The sequence below is a fragment of the Macadamia integrifolia genome, chromosome 2 (genome assembly GCF_013358625.1).
Source record: "Macadamia integrifolia cultivar HAES 741 chromosome 2, SCU_Mint_v3, whole genome shotgun sequence".
Lineage (NCBI taxonomy): Eukaryota > Viridiplantae > Streptophyta > Magnoliopsida > Proteales > Proteaceae > Macadamia > Macadamia integrifolia.
This window is the reverse complement of record NC_056558.1, coordinates 39,789,591-39,807,297: the sequence shown is the minus strand read 5'-3', so window position 1 is coordinate 39,807,297 and position 17,707 is coordinate 39,789,591. Positions and strand designations below refer to the sequence as shown.

The 17,707-nt window shown below is 39.1% G+C and overlaps 1 protein-coding gene across 1 annotated transcript in view; it reads left to right on the top strand.

The window, feature by feature from the left end:
- The first annotated feature begins 4,679 nt into the window (after window positions 1-4,679).
- LOC122062955 (SART-1 family protein DOT2) overlaps window positions 4,680-17,707 on the top strand; it is a 50,613-nt gene continuing 37,585 nt past the window's right edge. Inside the window, exons 1-2 of the mRNA XM_042626622.1 lie at window positions 4,680-4,864; window positions 5,231-6,298. Coding sequence (XP_042482556.1) covers window positions 5,364-6,298 — 935 coding nt within the window. The 5' untranslated portion in view covers window positions 4,680-4,864; window positions 5,231-5,363. The remainder of the gene's footprint in view (window positions 4,865-5,230; window positions 6,299-17,707) is intronic.

The following is a 17,707-nucleotide window of genomic DNA, read 5'->3' as shown; positions in this document are numbered from 1 at the left end:
TAGAACACATTCGTTCACTTTCAAAGTCTTGGTGGATTTGAACCACCATAACTTGGGCATTAGCCCAGGTGCTCTACCATTTTGAGCTAAAGACGTTTTACCTACAAAAAAGATTGTTAGTACATTATAGTAACAAGGAAATAATCATAATAATAACCCGATATCTGATTGTTACATGACAGAACCAACTTCATTAACGAAACTGTAGTTCTATTTACAAGGACATTATATAGAAGACATAGCATGAAAGAATTAACACCTAAATATAGAGGAAGATTGTTAAACCATAATAATGGTTGAGTAATGACTGATCCACTACTACTTGGTTCCGCACTTTTGAACTATAGGGTGGTTGATGAATAGTCGAGATGACCCGTGTGTTCCTATTAATACTTTCATTTGAATTACATGCTCCTATGTCTATAGTGTCTATGTAGTTCCTCAACGCTGGGTCCAACCAAATGAAAGAGTCCGGATGTTTTTCACCTAACAGACATCTGTAAAATTGTCATCCAGGATTCTTCAATGTTCGAGAAGTCCGGATAACCATCACCCCTTCACCACAGCTACACATCCGCTGTTGTGCATCCATTTCTGTGTAAAATGCAATACCCCTAAGAGAAGCTTACGTAAAAAAAAGGCTCTAATAGTGACAAAAAAAAATCTAACTGACATGGATATTTGATGGACAACTTACAGTTACAAAGTATGTAATGCTTAAATTAGTATGATATAAGAGAAGATGCCAAAAGGAAACTATTAAAAAAAAAAAAATTAAAGGCAGAAAGCAAACATCAAGGTATGGTATCAAGTGAAAGGCATATGTTGAGTCTTTCATTAAAAATAAAAATAAACTCTCTTTCACTTCAATGTAAGAGATGCTTAGCCATGTCCACATTGGTCCCTAACTCTCCTCAGGAATGTCTGACACAACTTTGGACATGTGACAAATCAATGGGGAAGAACAACCCTTTTCCCCTAATATTTTAGCAGTCAAAACCACAGAGCAAAGGATGCAATCAAAAAATTCTATTAAAAATTGGTGATCCAGGTAAAGCAATACTTGGTATGGTTTTGGTGGGGATTTAATCGTACACTTAATTAAAAAAAAAAAAAAAGATTGACATAACAAATGCATCCACAAGATTGCATAAAAATGAAGGAACTGTTCTTCATACCTTTGCAATGAAGAAGAAATGTTGGTGTAGTAGGGAGCAACGAACAGAGAGAGAGTCAAGAGCATAGAACAGATCGAGAGAGCAGGGAGCGATGAACAGAGGGAGAGTCGAGAGAGCAGGTCTGAGTTTTTGGTCACAGAGATGGTTAGGGCTTCTAGTAACCGAGAGGGAGAGTTAGGGCAGAGAGGGAGAGCTACCGGAGTCGAGCGACGAACATAGAGAGAGTCGAGAGTGTGGAATAGATCGAGAGAGCAGGGAGCGACAAATAGAGGGAGAGTTGAGAGAGCAAGTCCAAGTTTTTTGTTACAGAGAGGGTTAGGGCTTCTAGTAACCAAGAGGGAGAGCTACCGGAGTCGAGCGACGAACAGAGAGAGAGAGTCAAGAGTGTGGAATAGATCGAGAGAGCAACTAGCAGGGAGCGACGAACAGAGGGAGTGTCGAGATTTCAAGGTTAGGGCTTACAGAGAACTAAGAGGGAGAGTAGAGATCGAGAGAGAGAGAGAGTTGAAAGAGGATAGACGGAAAATATTTCAGCTTTTATTTAAAAAAGATGAACCACCCGGTTTGTTCCGATTTGTTCTCCAATGGTTTGATTCAAGATGGTTTTTTCACTGGTTTAAGATTGTGTAATGGTAGATTAATCTGAGCCGTGAATATGGAATATTACACGTGTCGGCCGCCTAGGGTGGCATTGTACAGAATTGTACGAGATCCGAATTTCAGACGATTTCTTTCCCCCCAAGTTCTAGTTTAGGGGTCACATTGCCTTTAGGGAACCCTCTCCCTTTATCAAATTATCTAAAGGGAAAAAATGTCCTTGTTCACGTGGTCCCTACACCAACATTGAGGCGGACATGGCCATTAATATGGGTGGGTTTTCTTGGGTTTTAAAAGGAGAGGGAAATTATTTCACCACACTATATGGCTGTGTTTGGTATCGTTCCAAAAAAACATTTTTGGAGTTTTTTTTTTTTTCGTTCTACTGGAATGAAAAAACGGAATAAAGCGTTTGGTGCATTTATGGTGTGTTTATTTATTTTTTGAACAAAAAGTTAAAAACAAAAAAAAGGGTGGAAATGAGAATTGACAGAACGACAAAAGGTAGTTCTGTCATTCACTCATTCCAGTTTCGTTCCAAAAAATAAAATAAAAAATTAAAAAAGGGTATTTTGACACAAAAATTGAAATTCTTGTTTTTGACACGAAACGTCATTTCTAGAACAAAAAGGTTACCAAATGCAGCCTATGTCTAGGCATTAGGTCGCATAACAAGGGAGTGTTCATTTCGCTTCATTTTTACCTGAAATAAATATTGTAGTACTGTTACAAATTTTTTTTTTTTTTGGGTAAAGATCAAATTGCAAGTTACAACTATCCAAAATGATCCCTTCTCGTTTTATCCAACAAAAAAAAAAAGATCCCTTCCCACACCTTTCAACACTTTTTGGCATTTTTACCCTTTAGTGCCTCTACCTCTCCTCTCTAGTCATCATAGACATGAGAAGAAGATATTTACCAAAACAAAAAAAAGACATGAGAAGAAGGTTCCACCAAAAAAAAAAAAAAAAAAAAAAAGAGAAGGAGAGGGTCGATGGACTGTTACACTATGATGGTAAGTTCAGTCTACTTGAGACCTTAATTAAAAGAAAGAGGAAGAGAGGGCAACAACGTGGTATCTTTATGAGGGTCGATAAGGCTCTATGGCCTGAAAGAGATGTAAGAGTAGGAGCAAAAAACCCAAAAAATTAAATTTAATGAGACTAATCTCCTATGATTTATCAAAACTTTCCATTCATTAGAAAGGGAGAGCAATTGCCTTGAGTTCCACAAGCACAATATCGTCTAGGAAAATTAGCTCTTCTTCTATGTAGATAAAAATCGTCTATGGAGACTTGATCTGGCAGAGAATGGTGGAAACAACTTTATTTGTTGATATGTGGCAGAAAACGATCCAATGACTGAGGATGAAAGACGGAAAAGAGCTCTCAACAGGTCAAGAGTCAGGTCAAACGAAAACCCTTATCGAGATCAACCCATTAGATAAAGTAAACTTGTTAATACAGGGTATATCTTGGAACATAGCTCCACTCAACCATTCCCTACATTATATTTTCTTCTAGAACATTGGCAGAATTTCCCCTTCAGACCGAGATGATAAATGGAAATGGTCTCTAACAATCAGTGGTTGCTTCTCAACTCATTATGGGCCCTGCTTTCTCCAAACAAGTTCTGACCAACCGAGCACTCGATCTTTGCGACCTATCCCTAGAAGATGGTGGAAATTTCTATGGAAACTAAAGATCCACCCCAAATTCACTATGTTTTTTTGGTGTACCCTACATAAAGGACTTCCAACCAAAGATCCGTTAGGGAAATGACTTGATATCACTGCTGAGTGTCCATTTTGCAACCATCACCCTGAATCTCTATAACACCTCTTTCTATATTGTGATTTCACTTCACACATTTGGATGGCTAGCCCATTTGGGCTCCGCTTACAAAATCTGGAAAATTTATCATTTAAACAGATGATACAATATTTCTTCTTCCAGAAAAATATATCAAATTCCAATCGTTCATGGGTGTTCTCAATTTTTGCAATCACATATATTTCATCTAGAAGCATCGGAATGATACTTTGCTCTCTCATGTGCCACCTAACCCAAACAGTATTTTAACAAATGTTCAATGGTGGGTTATTGATCTTCATTTAAATAATGAGGTACTAAAATTTTCTATTCTTATGCATACAGATGGTCCAGCAAGCCTGAATCAAACCTCTACTCTTCCTTTTTTGACATGTACAATTTTAGTTTGTGTTGATACATCTAATCTTTTGCAGTCAGATCTAGGATGGGCATGTGGAATCCTTTCACAAGGAGAGTTTATGTTCATGGAGCCAGGTGTTACCAAGACTGATAACCAAGAAGTAGTGGAAGCATAAGGAATTCTCCACGGGCTGCTGATGGCAAAGGCGAAACAGTGGGAGATCAAAGAAGTGTGATTTTCAAACAAACACCTCCAAAACCTTCTTTCATACCCAGCCAAGGGAGCATGGCCACTCATTCACTATGATACTTTTTGTAAAATATATGAACTCTCTCGGTTTGTTACTTTTGTGTACAAAGGACTTAGTAACTTTGCAATGGAAAATGTATGGGGGTGGCTAATACTAGAACTCCTAGGATACCCAGCCACTCTTCTGCTAATGTAGACAATGTAATTTTAACTCTTGCCTCCCCTCTTCGTCTCCCTTCAGCTGGTGCGAATCCTTCCTCTCTTCTCCGGTTCTCCCTCATCTTCCTTCCCTCTCTCTCTTAAATAGGTAGTGAAATTTATAATTTATAGTAAAAGGGTGTGATACCAAGCGATATTAAGACAGTCTAGTTTTAAGTGGGGCCCATTCTATGATTACCCTGCTCCAGACCTCTAAGTAAGTGACACGTGGAAGTGTAAAGAAACCCAATCCGAATTAAGAAAAAGAAGGACAGAGAAAAAAATAGAGAAAACGAAGGTTTTCTAAGTCTCAGACGCCCAGACCCCAGACCCGAGTCACCCGACACGTTCCCAGTTCCAAATCCCATCAATAATTTTCATCGGGCTTCCATTTGGGTTCTCTTGTGTCGCTTCAGATTAGGGCGAAGAGCAACGAGAAGTAGCTAGTAGAGGAGAAACAGTTCGTCGAGGTGACTCTTGAATCTCTTCCCTCTTCTCTTGTTTTGTTATTGTTAATCAATTTTTGTTCCAAATTATTTTTAGCAATCGTTTTGGTACGGGTGTAATTTTTTCCGTTTTTTCTTAAGGAATATATACATTTCCTGTAATGTGGGTTTTGCTGTTTGTTTACATAGCTGTTGTCGCTGTTTGCAGAAGATTTTAGGGTGGGGTTTTGGGAAATTTGGTGGCTTTCATGTTTGGCGAGTTTATTTTCAGTTGTGTCATTTTTCCTTTATGAAATTGTAATATTGTGTAAATGAAAATCTTGTTTTCCAGTAAATGTATGACTACTGAGTTACTGAAACTTAGATTCGTTATTTTTAATTGGATTCCAGGTGAACCAATTCGAGTATTGAAGGTGCAATGTTCCGTTTCCATCTCATTTATTTCTATTTGTCAAATTCAGATAGACAATAATGAGGAAAGACGTGTTGTAATTTCTCTTGAAGTTGAATTTGATTGTGTACAATGGAGATGGACTGGACTGAATCGAGGCTGGAGCAGTACAATGACAGTAGGGATCAAAAGGGCTCTGCTAGTGAGGACTACAAAAATGGTGAACAGTTTGATGGTTTTGAAGGAGATGATGGGGAGAAACCGAGGGAATCGAGCAAGCACGGGAGCAAGGACAAGAAGAAGAGTCGGAAAGAAGAGAAGGATCATGGAAGTAGAGACCGAGAACGTGCGAAGACCAGCGATGTTTCAAAGGAGAGGGATAAAGAAGCTAAAGATTCAGAAAAAGATCGGGTTTCAAGTAGGGAGAGGAGAAAGGAGGATAGGGAGGACCGTGAGAAGGATAGGCACAAGGATAAGGTGAAGGAGAGAGATTATAACCTTGATAAGTACAAAGACAAGGACCGTGAAAAGGATAAAGATAGGATAGATAAAGACCATGAGAGGGAGAGGGAGAGGGAGAGAGAGATGGAGATAGAACATGATCGAGGTAGAGAGAAGGAGAGGGGAAAAGAGAAGGACAAGGAAAGGGACAGGGACAGGGAGAGAGATAAGGAACGGCATAGGGCAAAGGATAGGGATAGAGATAAACATAAAGACCGAGAGAGGGAAAGGGAAAAGGAAAAAGAACATGATAAACATGATAGAGATAAGGTAAAAGACAAGAATAGGGAGAAGGAAAGGGAGAAAGATAGGGAGAAGGACCAAAACAAAGACAGGTCTAAAGATAAAGAAGGAGACAAAATGAACGGAAAAATTCGTGATGAAGGTCAAGGTAGGGTTAAAGATGGTGGAAAAGATGAGAAACTTAAAATAGATGGTGTGAATAGGGATGTCATTATGCAATGGAAGGAAATTGAGCATGAAGATATCAGTGGCATGGTGCATAAACAAAAGACCGAGGGGGCTTCAGGCCCATTGACAACAGAGCTTGAGGAGCGGATATTGAAGTAAGTTAGCCTCCATAATCATCTCTAGATGCTGCATCAATAGTTTCTTTAGACTGGTTTTTATTGCTTAACTTATACTGCTATGCTGACACTGCTATTTATCACATCAGTGTTCGTCCTTCTCAATAGTAATTGCTATTATATTACCCACATTCTCTTGTGGTTTTTGCAGGACTTTGCCACTCTTTTACTTTTGTGCAATATGCATTGATTTAATTTGTAGCTGCTTTATTGGTTGGGATATTTAAGTTGGTGCCACATTCCCCTTGCTCCCTCACAGCTAAACACTAGACTTTAAAATTTTACTGTTAAAAGAACAGCAAATCAGCCATATCATTACCTTAAGTGTGATCCTCCTTATTCAAATCTTTGTCTGGAATAACCACTCCAAGCAAGAAATCATTGGTGCTTAGGGAACATGGCTTTGAACTCGCTTTATAATATTGACACCCATTTAGAATCTTTTAGAAGTTAATTACAAAGCTCATTAGTGTTATTTGAGATGCGCAAAACATGAACATTCAGAGCTTACATTACGAACTTCATTTAACTTGTTTGGCAGAGCTTGGATCTATTTGATTGGCCCCCACCAATTCGGACATATGGGATATAATAATAATGACCTGACATTACCCCAAAACGTTCTCTACTAGAAGTCCCTTTCAAATTTAGAAACTGTGCTATGTAGCCCAGCCTACTATGTTTATTGCTCCCAAGCACCATATGCCAATCCAATGACAGTTGCTGGGAAATGAAACCATAGAAAATCCTCTTGTAGATGCTCTCGCATTGGGTTTAGCTATGCATGTTTGGTCCAAACTAAACCAGATTAAGAGATCACAGCAATTGAAAGACAAAAACGGTTGAACTTAGGGCCAACTGTGGTCTGAACTAGATTAGAATCTACCATTGCAATCAATATGGGAACTGTGCGAATTTCTGCCCTGAGGTACAAAGGTGTACCAATGCTATTGTATCAGCAATGGAAGCTATTGGGGGGATATAGTTCTATGATGGGGTTCCTCCTGAGGAGGAAGTTGAGGAGTAGCCATTTGATGATGGTGATGAAAGATACCTATGATGTTAATCTCATGAGCCGTATTCTGGTTGCTGAATCTAAAGGTGAGGATTGGTGACTCCAATGTATCATAAGCACTCCTATGAAATGGGGTCTGGGGGCCTAAAGTGGCTCAAGTTATAGTGGACAGCGGCAGTTGTGTGAATTTGGTGTCTAGTGCCTTTGTCAACTAGGCCAGTCCTTGTATCGAGAAGCATCCTAAGTGTTACCGAGTCCCTTCTTAATGGCAACACCCTTGAAGTCAATGAGCGGTGTTCAGTCCCTCTCAAGTTGGGAGCATATGAGGAGGATGTTTGGTGTGATCTCATTCCCATGCAGTTGACGGATGTACTACTTGGACTACCTTGGCTGTTTGACAGTGATATATTGGTTGGAGGAAAAAGAGCCATTGCATCTTCACTTTCAAAAGAAGGGCAATCATCTTCCGTCCTACTGACATTCGAGTTAAGAAAGCATAGCAGAATGTGGAAACCCGCAGCTGTAAGAAGGTGGTGAAGCACAAAAATAAAGGGCAGCCAAGTGGCACAAAATTGTTAGCCTTGCAACAGATTAAGTTCATTGAATGTAGCAAGGATTCAGGTCTTATATTTTATCTCGTCGCACAGGACGTAGCCCCTCAGCCGTAGGTCAAACTTTCCAAGCTTCTGATTTTTTTTAGATTTAGTGCCTGACGACTTGTCAGATGAGTTACCATCGATGTGTGATATTCAGTACATTATTGATTTGATACCGGGCTTAGTATTACTCAACTTTCTTGTGTATCTCTTTAGTCCGACCAAGCATGTAGAATTGAAGCGGCAAGTGTACGATTTGTTGCAAAAAGGATTTATACAAGAAAGATTGAGTCTGTGTGCAATACAAACACCTCAAAGAAGGATGGCTCTTTGCGTATGTGCATTGACAATAGGGCTATTGATGAAATCACAATAAAGTACCAGTTTCCAATCCCAAGACTGGACGATATGTTGGACATGTTATCTGGTGCTAGGATTTTCTCCAAGATAGGCCTCATAAGCGTACCACCAAATCTATTTCCGATGACTGCCTTTAAACCAAGGATGGACTATTTGAGTGGAGAGTAATGCCTTTTGACCAACACACCTAGTATTTTCATGAGTGTGATGACAAATTGACAATATGACATCTTTTATCGGTCGATTTTTGGTTGTTTACTTTGACGACATTTTTATTTATGACAAACAAATGGGACGACCATCCAGACTATTTGAGGCGAGTTTTGATGGTACTTTGCTATGAAAATCTCTATGTCAACCTCAAGAACTGCTTGTTTATGTTACCAAAGGTGGTGTTCCTTGGATCCATTGTCTATTCGAGGGGAGTTGAGGTTGACCTGGAAAAGGTTAAGATCATACTCAATTAGCCAACACCAAAGACTGTCAGAGAAGTTTGTAGCTTCCATGGCCTAGCTTCTCTCTACCGGAGGTTTATTTAGAATTTCAGCACTATCATGTCATTGTTCACTTAGTGCATGGAGCCAAGCTCAGGGGAGGTTTGAATGGACACCTACGGATAGCAAGGCATTCGTACTCATCAAGAGAATGATGACTGAGACCCCTATGTTGCACTTGCTGGATTTTGATCAAATGTTCAAGGTTGCCACTGATGCCTCACACAATTGGTCTCGGAGTTCTTATGCAAGGGGGGGGGGGCATCCCATAGCTTTCTATTGTGAGAAGCTCAATGAAGTGAAGTGACGATACTCCACTTATGACCTAGAGCTCTATACTGTGGTACAAGTTTTTAAGCCTTTGGTGACATTACGTAATCAGCAAGGAGTTCATAATCTACACAGACTATGAGGCCCATAAACACCTCCCTTCCCAGAAGGCAGTTAGCAACTGGCACGCCTAGTGGATAGCTTACCCTCCAGGAGTGTTTTTTTTTTTTGTGTTGAGGTATAAGACTGGTAAGGAAAACACTGTAGTTAATGCTTTGAACCATTAAGTGTTAACCTTCGTACCTTTTCAGCTCATGTTCTCTGTATTGACCAAGTCTTAGATGAGTATGCTATAGGCAAGGGCTTTTAGGAGTTACAGCAAGGTGGCCGTACTGATGTATACATTGACGCTGCCTTCCCTAACAGTTCGATCTTTTAGGTAAAACGGTAGCGAATGTGGTATCATACAAGGGAGGTCAAGTGTTCAAACGCCTGGGAAGTGCATCAAAAGAGTTTTTCCTACGTTTATTCTCCCTTGGTGTGTGTGTGAAGGAAATGCCTCTCCACGTGCAAGGACCATGGGATCTTGGCTTGCATGTGCAGGGGAGTGTTGATGTATACATTGATGCTGCCCTTCCCTTATTTATAGTTCGAGCATTTAGGTGAAACAATAGCGAGTAGGTCGGCATCCACAATATTGTTCATGACTAGTATCTCTGCTTTGGAACCTGATTGCGCTTCCTTGACTCGTCCTTACACTACATCTTATTAAGGAGTTGCATGGAGAAGGGTTAGGAGGTCACTTTGGTAGAAAATTAAAACCCTTCTGTAGGTCACTGATGTCTGATCATTAGTATTAGCCACACATGTTGAGGGGCATCGATCATGTGACCAAAAGGTGTCGTGTATGTCAACTTGCCAAAGGATTTAAGCAAAACACAAGTTTATAATCCCCTTTCCCTGTTCCACATGCACCTTGGATCCATCAACATGGATTTTGTACTTGGACTACCTATTACTCATTTACTCAGGAAAGACGTGATTCTATATTTGTTGTGGTCGACTCTCTTTAAGATGGTACATTTCATACCATGCTAAAAAACTTATGATTCCTATCAAATGGTTACTATCTTCTTCAAGGAAGTCATATGCTTGCATGGTTTTATTTGAGTCCATTTTTTTTATTTAGATGTCAATTTCATGAGTTATTTTTCGAAAACTCTATGGATGAAGACCAATACTAAGTTGCAGTTTTTGACAACCTTCCATCCAAGGTTTAAAGTATCGGTATCAGGTATCATATTGGAAGGGTGATTGTAAGAGACGTATCTATCATATTAGAGAGACGCACGATAAGCTAAAGATACACATGGAAGTGGTCCAGAAACGTATGGAAATTCTTGCACATTATTGCAAAAAAGGAAAAGAAAAAGAAGCCTAATTTAATGCAACTATTTAGGTTGTTTTTTCACTAATCTAGTGATCTATTGCTACAAAACAACACTAAAAATCAATGTTTGAGCAAGAAATTCAAAGTTTTGATACATAATTGTTCTTGTGCAAAGTTGGTTTTGATCCTTGGTTGCAAGTTGTTGAACCACAAATGATGATGAAATCAACATTACAAGAATCTCGTTTGCCAGTTGAAGCAAAGAATAAAGTTTTTATTTTATTTATTTTTTTATTTAAATGAGGAGAGAGGGACACAAGGGGGCACACAAGGTGAAGATAGGAAAACTCGGACTTGAGAACTCCTAGGAACCTGCTCTCTACTAGTAAGCTTATAGTTGTCATGGCGTCACCTAGGCGGCGATTTGGCTTCCCGACGGAAAAAGAAGTTCATGGCAGTACTACGATTTACGTGACTCACAAATGACGATCGCCATTGGCTGATAGGCGTCGCCATGGACGCAATGTCACGCTTGATTCACTAGGCGGTCGATTTTTTGTAAAATGCAGGGTGATTTTGATATGGCTATGTTGATATTTGATGATTTGATATTGCTTAATGTTGGTTTTATATGTTATAGGGTATATATTGTAGGCTTGTAGCATGCTAAATAACTTTAGAAAATAGGGAAAATAAAAAATGACACATGGGCGATTTGACCACCATGGCAACGCCATAACGGGCGATTCATCGCCAAATCGATTAGCCACCCCTCCACTGCCTTGAATCGATTTGACGCCGTGACAACTATGGGTAAGCTCCAACCAACTGTGCTAGCAGTTGTATTCAAAATCAAGTTGATTTTGTGAAAGAAAAAAAAGATTAAAATGCTTATCGAATATTAACAATATAGGTAAGGGTGTCAAATTGGAAACGGAACCGGAACCAAAATCCAAAACAGGATTCGAAAATAATAATCGGGCCTGAATCAAATATAATTTGGTTGCAATCCGGAACCGGTGAACAAAATCGAGGCGAGACTTGGTTACTTGCCAGTTCCGACTGTTAGAACCAGAATCAAACTGAATTTGGGTACCAATATATTATAGTATATTAATATAGTATAATACTAAATATATTATAGTATATTAATATAATAATATTAATGTATTATAATATATATTACTAATATTAATATTAGATTTTATTAGGAAATATAAAGTAAAGAATGATATCATGATATTAGAGCTGGTTTAGGAGCAACTCTGATACATAATAAGCTATAAGAAAGTCGTTTGAAGTGGCATGACCATGTTCAATAGAGGCCTTTGGATGATCCAATATGGATGAATGATTTGATTTAGATTGAACTTTGAAGGATCTAAAAGAGCTAGGGGTAGTCCTAAAATGACATTAGGAGAAGTGGTGAGAAAAGACATGCATAGCTTAGGCCTTGTATCAAGTATGACATCGAATAGAGCTGATTGAAGAGCAAGGATCCATGTAGCCGACCCATTTAGTTGGGATAAGGCTGAGTAGTTGTATTATTATTATATTTTATAGTACTACTATGTTATAATAATTTTATACTAGATAGTACAAACCGAGTACATGAACCGGAACTGGAACCTAATCGTGTGGGAACCAAATAGGAACCAGAACCAAACCAGAAGCGAACAAGTTCGATATGAGGACCAATTGTCAGATTGGAGGTAGGACTTGGTCTGGTTCTGGATCACACCAACACTCCTTGGAACTAAACCAAAACCAAACCAAATACCCAGTTCCAGACCGATTTACACCCTTACATATAGGTATCTACCATGTATTGACCATATTGGGTCAGTACCAAGTACAATCGATACAATTTTTATGCATTGTCTTGGTGCCTTAAAAATACGATACGTATCAGTTAGTAACTGTGGATTTGATACGGTACTTAAAAAAACCTAGCTTTCATCCTCAAACTGATGACCAAATAGAGATTGTTTTGTTATGCCTTGTTCATGACTACGAGAAAAAAATGGCCTTCTATAGTTCTATACTAGATGTGGCTGAGCTTGGATATAATGGCTCCATGAACAAGACAATGGGTCGTACTCCATTTGAGGTAGTGGTTGGAGTTCAGCCTAAGCAACCTATTGACCTTGTTCTTACCACCTGAGACACGTATCATCATTGAAGATGATGAGTTTTTGGGATATATAACTGAGGTACATGAAGACGTATGCCCTAGGATTAAAGTATCGATATCAGTCACTCTATTGGTTGGCTAAATTTAAGATACGTATTGAAGGGTATGGTATCGTATCGGAGATACACTAAGATATGCTAAAGATCAAGAATTAAAGTATTAGTATCGGTTGCCATATTGGTATGGCAAATTTAAGATACGTATCAGAGGGTATCGTATCGTATCGGAGAACTTTAAACCATATGTACGCCAATGGCTAGCTCTCTACAATGAAGCGTGTTAAGTTACAACCGATCGGCATCGTCGACATGTGGAATTTTAGCAGGTAACATGGAGTTGGCTCGTATTGTTTCGAAAAAATCTTTGAACGCCAACACAAAGGTGTATCCATGTAAGATGGGTCCATATAAGGTGTAGAGGAAAATTGGACCCAATAGTGCTTGAGCTTCCACATGACATGGCCATATGCAATGTGTTCAACATGGCCGACCTTACTCTCTACTTGGGCCATCATTGAGATGAAGGTGACACTGAGTATGCTTCGTGATGCCCCAGTTTGCTACGCATGTTGACGATGAGATCAAGGATCATCATGGATGATAATTTTTTTTTTTCACAAAGAAGGTGGATTCCACTCCTTTTATGTCAAGTGGAAGAACCATCTGAGAACGGAGTGTAGTTGGAAACATGTGGATGACTTCAAACTCATGAACCATGACTTGTATAGTTGTATGTGCACTAAATGTCCTTCATGTATTCGTCAAGGGTGAATGATTTCAAGCTGGGGAGAGCTGATGTAGAATATCGGTTCCTTCACAAGTATGCTCGCTGGAGAATGAAGAACAGGCCAGCGGTTCAGATTAGTCTAGTCTTGGTATGGTCTGAATCAGTTTTTTGGTTCTCTCCGAATCCAGATCGTGGTTCTTATGTTGATGTGTTTTTTTGCTTCTTTTGTTTCTAGAAGGCTGAACTACTGTTGTTAAGCAGTCCAAAAGTCAATTGTGTCTGGATGTGTTCACATTCCAAGTGTAATTTGTAGGCATAATGTGTTTAAACTATGAGTCAAAAGTTTTTTTTTTGGTTGCGAGGCTATAAATAATTGTAATGGCCATAGTCCAAAATAAAATTTAGAATAGATGATTGAAGTTGGCTTTGGCCTTCATTTTTCTGTGAGATTCTGAATAGTTTGTTGTGAGATGCAGTTGCAAACCTTTGGTGGGATGCCAAGGAAGGAGTTGGTGGGATTTCTTCTCCACAGTTAGGTTGGAGGCCTACATTTCGTTTTCTTCTTCCATATTCTACTCGAGTTATCTAAAGGTCGGTAGTTGGGTTAATTTCCTACAATTGGTAAGAACAAATCTCCATTATGGTTTGAGTTTCTGCCTTAAAGCTTCATTAACTTCTTCTCTTTACACCTGTGTTAGAAGCTGGTTGTAGACCTGCCATAAGACTTTTCTTCTTACAAGATTCGAGATCTAATCTCTGTAGTACTCACTAGTAGCTTGTTATTCACTTGTACAGTTCCTACTTCCTACAGCCCTAATGTGTAATGTTTCAGCTCAGTTGCAGATACAGAGTTTATATTTTTCAGAGTTCAGATGATGCAGTACCGACAAGGGTTTACACAAGGAGAACCATGACCAAGGTCGACCCAAGTGGCTGACTGGGTTGACCCAGATCTGGTCCAAGTCAGTCCACGATTTGGGATGCTGATGGGGTTACTAATTAGTCATTTAGTTTCTATTTTGAAGTCCTAAATTAGTTTCTAATTTCAAGTCATTGTTAGTTTCTAATTTCTGTCAAGACTAGTTTCTATTTTCATTAGATTTAGTAACTTCTTGTAATCAGTTTTTAGTAACTCTGAGTTGTTATTATTTGTAAACCCTCCCCATCATTATAAATAAAGAAGATGGCTCTTTTATGAGCCACGATTTTGACAAAATATATGGCTGTTGTGCTGCTTTCTTTATGAGAGAACTTTTGTGTGTCTGATCACAATGATGGATTGGTGTTCGATCCAACGACTCCTTGCGGTGTGAAGCTCAGGAGGATCTTCTTTCTTCAAGTATTATCTTCTTTCCGAGCTTCCTTAAGTATTCTACTGTTGCTCATCGATCTAGGTATTTATATTTTAAAATTTCTGCTGCCCAGAAAACTCGGCAAAACAGAGCATCCGCCCCTATGGAATACCCAGATCTGAGGGTCGGTTTGAGCTCAGATTTTGGTCGATTGGTTGTCCTTATACTACTAAGGATCGACCCTAGTATGGACTGTTTCTAATGAGTCTGTATAAAGATATTAAAAATCTCTCGATTTTTGTCTTTTAGTGACCTGTTGTGTCCTAACCTGAGATCGATTACTGTGACTGGTTTTATGTTGTTTCCTTAATATTGTGGATCAATATTGCTGTTGGTTTGAACCTCCAAAAGGTCTCTGGAGTTTCTGGTTGTGTTTATTCAGTCTACTGATGCCCTGTCCTAATCTATATTGGTAATCTGAAATCTGTCGACGGCTGAAATTGCTACTGTTCTGTTATGGTTGTGGACTGTTGATACTATAGTCTGGTTGCTGATTAGTCCTTTTGTTTGGTGCTAACATCTGGTCATAGAGTCCCAATTTTTGGTTTGACAAATCTGATTGTTAAGGACTGTTGAGTAGTTAATATTGGACTGTTATTGCTGTTCACTGTTGGGTGATTATTGGTCGTTCTCTGGTTTATAATTTCCTGCAGTCTTGGGTCTGGTTTGGTTGTCAAATCCATTCCTACATTATCAGATCCTACCGACCTCTGGTTTCTAATTCTTATTTGGAACTTACCTTCTATTTACTTTTAAATCCTGGCCAACTTGTAATGTTCAGTGTTCACAAGAATTGAAAACAAGCCTCAACAGATGTAGGTTCCCACAATTGACTTTTGGGCTGCTTAAGGACAACTGTCCAGGCTTCTAGAAACAAAAAAAGAAAGAAATGCATCAACATAAGACCCACGATATGATTTGAAGAGAGCCAAAAAACTAGTTCAGACCATACCAAGACTAGACCAAGCTAAACCTTGTGTGGTTCTCTTGCATTCTCCTTTACCTTTAGCTCCTTCTGAAAACAATCGTGCAAACCATACATATCATGTACATTGAGTTCCCTCCGTATCTTAGGATTTAGGTCAAACTTGAATCCAGAGACAAGTTGAATATCATCCTCATCAAGTCCAGTGCGTGAAAGAAGCACATCAAACTGCCCCATGTAGCCGGTAACTAAGAGACTACCCTGATGTAGAGTGTTGAGCTTGTCATGCAAACGAGCTTTGAAAGTATGGGGCAAATACTTGCTCACTAGCTCATCCCTCATCTTGGTCCATGTGGTAGGTATTGTACCACACATAGTCGTCAAGGCGTTGTTGACGCCTTAGTGGTTTGCCTGGGGCCTGAGTGACTGTTGCCTTATTGCACTACATGTCGCCTTATGTTTTGGCCCTTGTTTATGCCAATACCATTTTACTTAAGATATTATTCATAAATAAGCAAACAATCCCTATTTGAATCCAATAAAAATGGTTTAAAAATCAAATTCCAAAAGGATAAAAGTCAACCCCCAGTCCAAAAACAAAAATTGGATAATTGGTTGTAGGGGCGATTTTCAACTTTCAAATGCCGGAGTTTTTCTCGATTCTAAAAATTTTATAAATCTTATCATGGTAAAAACATTGCTAAAAAATCAAAGGTCCGGTAAAATAATCCTTTGTTTTGATGTCCATAAAATTATTTTCATTCAGGCGATTTTAACAGCATTTGCGCACTTTAAAATAAGATTGACCGGACAATTACTTTGTCATTACAACTCAGATTTAAGTATTATTGGACTCGTTGGAAAGCTGGTTTCGTGTTATACCTAATACAAAAAGTCTCATGTAAAAATAAATCATTTGACCAATCAAACTTATTATAGAACAAGAGCATTTTTCTAAATGTTGATTTTTTATGATTTAATGTGGCTTAATGTTGATTTTTGATGATTTGATTTGGCTTAATGTTGATTTTTGATGATTTAATGTGGCTTAATGTTGATTTTTGATTTTTTTTTGGTGATTGATTTTTGATGACTTAATGTGGTTTAATGTTGATTTTTTTATGATACAAGGTATATGTGGTGTATTATAATGTTAGCAAAAGGGAAAATAGAAAATAACACTTGACTGCCTTGTTCTCCTTAAGGCGAGCGACTTATCGCCTAAGCGCTTAGGCAGCCCTCCAACGCCTTGGTTCGCCTTGACATTGTGACAACTATACCACGTGTCTTTAGCTGCCGCCCATAGTGCTTCCACTATTCTCTAGCCAGTCCCGCCAACTAGGCTCTTGCAAGCTTCAACTTCTGAGGCTTTGGAATGTCAAACCAGTCAAAACAATCCTCCAGACAAATGAGCCGGTCTTAGAATACCTGGGAATCAAGCTTCCCATTGTACTCTTTAACTCAAGGTTTATCTTCTATGTATTGTCAATAGAGCAGCTAGTCAAACCAGTGCTAAGAATGTTGTGCAAGGTATCCTCTTGTCAGGGTTGAGGTGTATGGGTCCTCTGTGGTCCTCTCCCTAGCACTCTAGAAGCATTATTTGTAGTGGAGTGGGGCTGGTAATACTCTTCCACTTTATGGTCATCAAATTTTCTGTTGCATAGGATCGAGAAGTCTCATCCACTTGTTGAAGGGTTGTTACCTCTGATCATAGCAACCAACTGTGCATATGAGTCTTGTAGGTTGTCAGGATTCTTTGGGCTACTGTTGGCCATGGCTCTGATACCAAAATAATGAGATCCTAGACCTTTAGGACTGAGGCTAGGATGCCCAAGGAAACCCAGAACTGCAGGGCTGAAAATGAACCGGGAATCGTTGATTATCTATTAACTCAAAAAGCTGGTCAACCTGATGGGGACAGAATTAGAAACTCAGAATTGGAGGCTGGATTAAGGACTTGATAGGATCTGTTGAGGCTTGTCTTCAGTTCCTGTGGGCAGTACATGCAGGCCAGTAAAAGGAAGGAAACTTCCAAAACAGAATTAGAAACCACAGGTAGGTGGGAT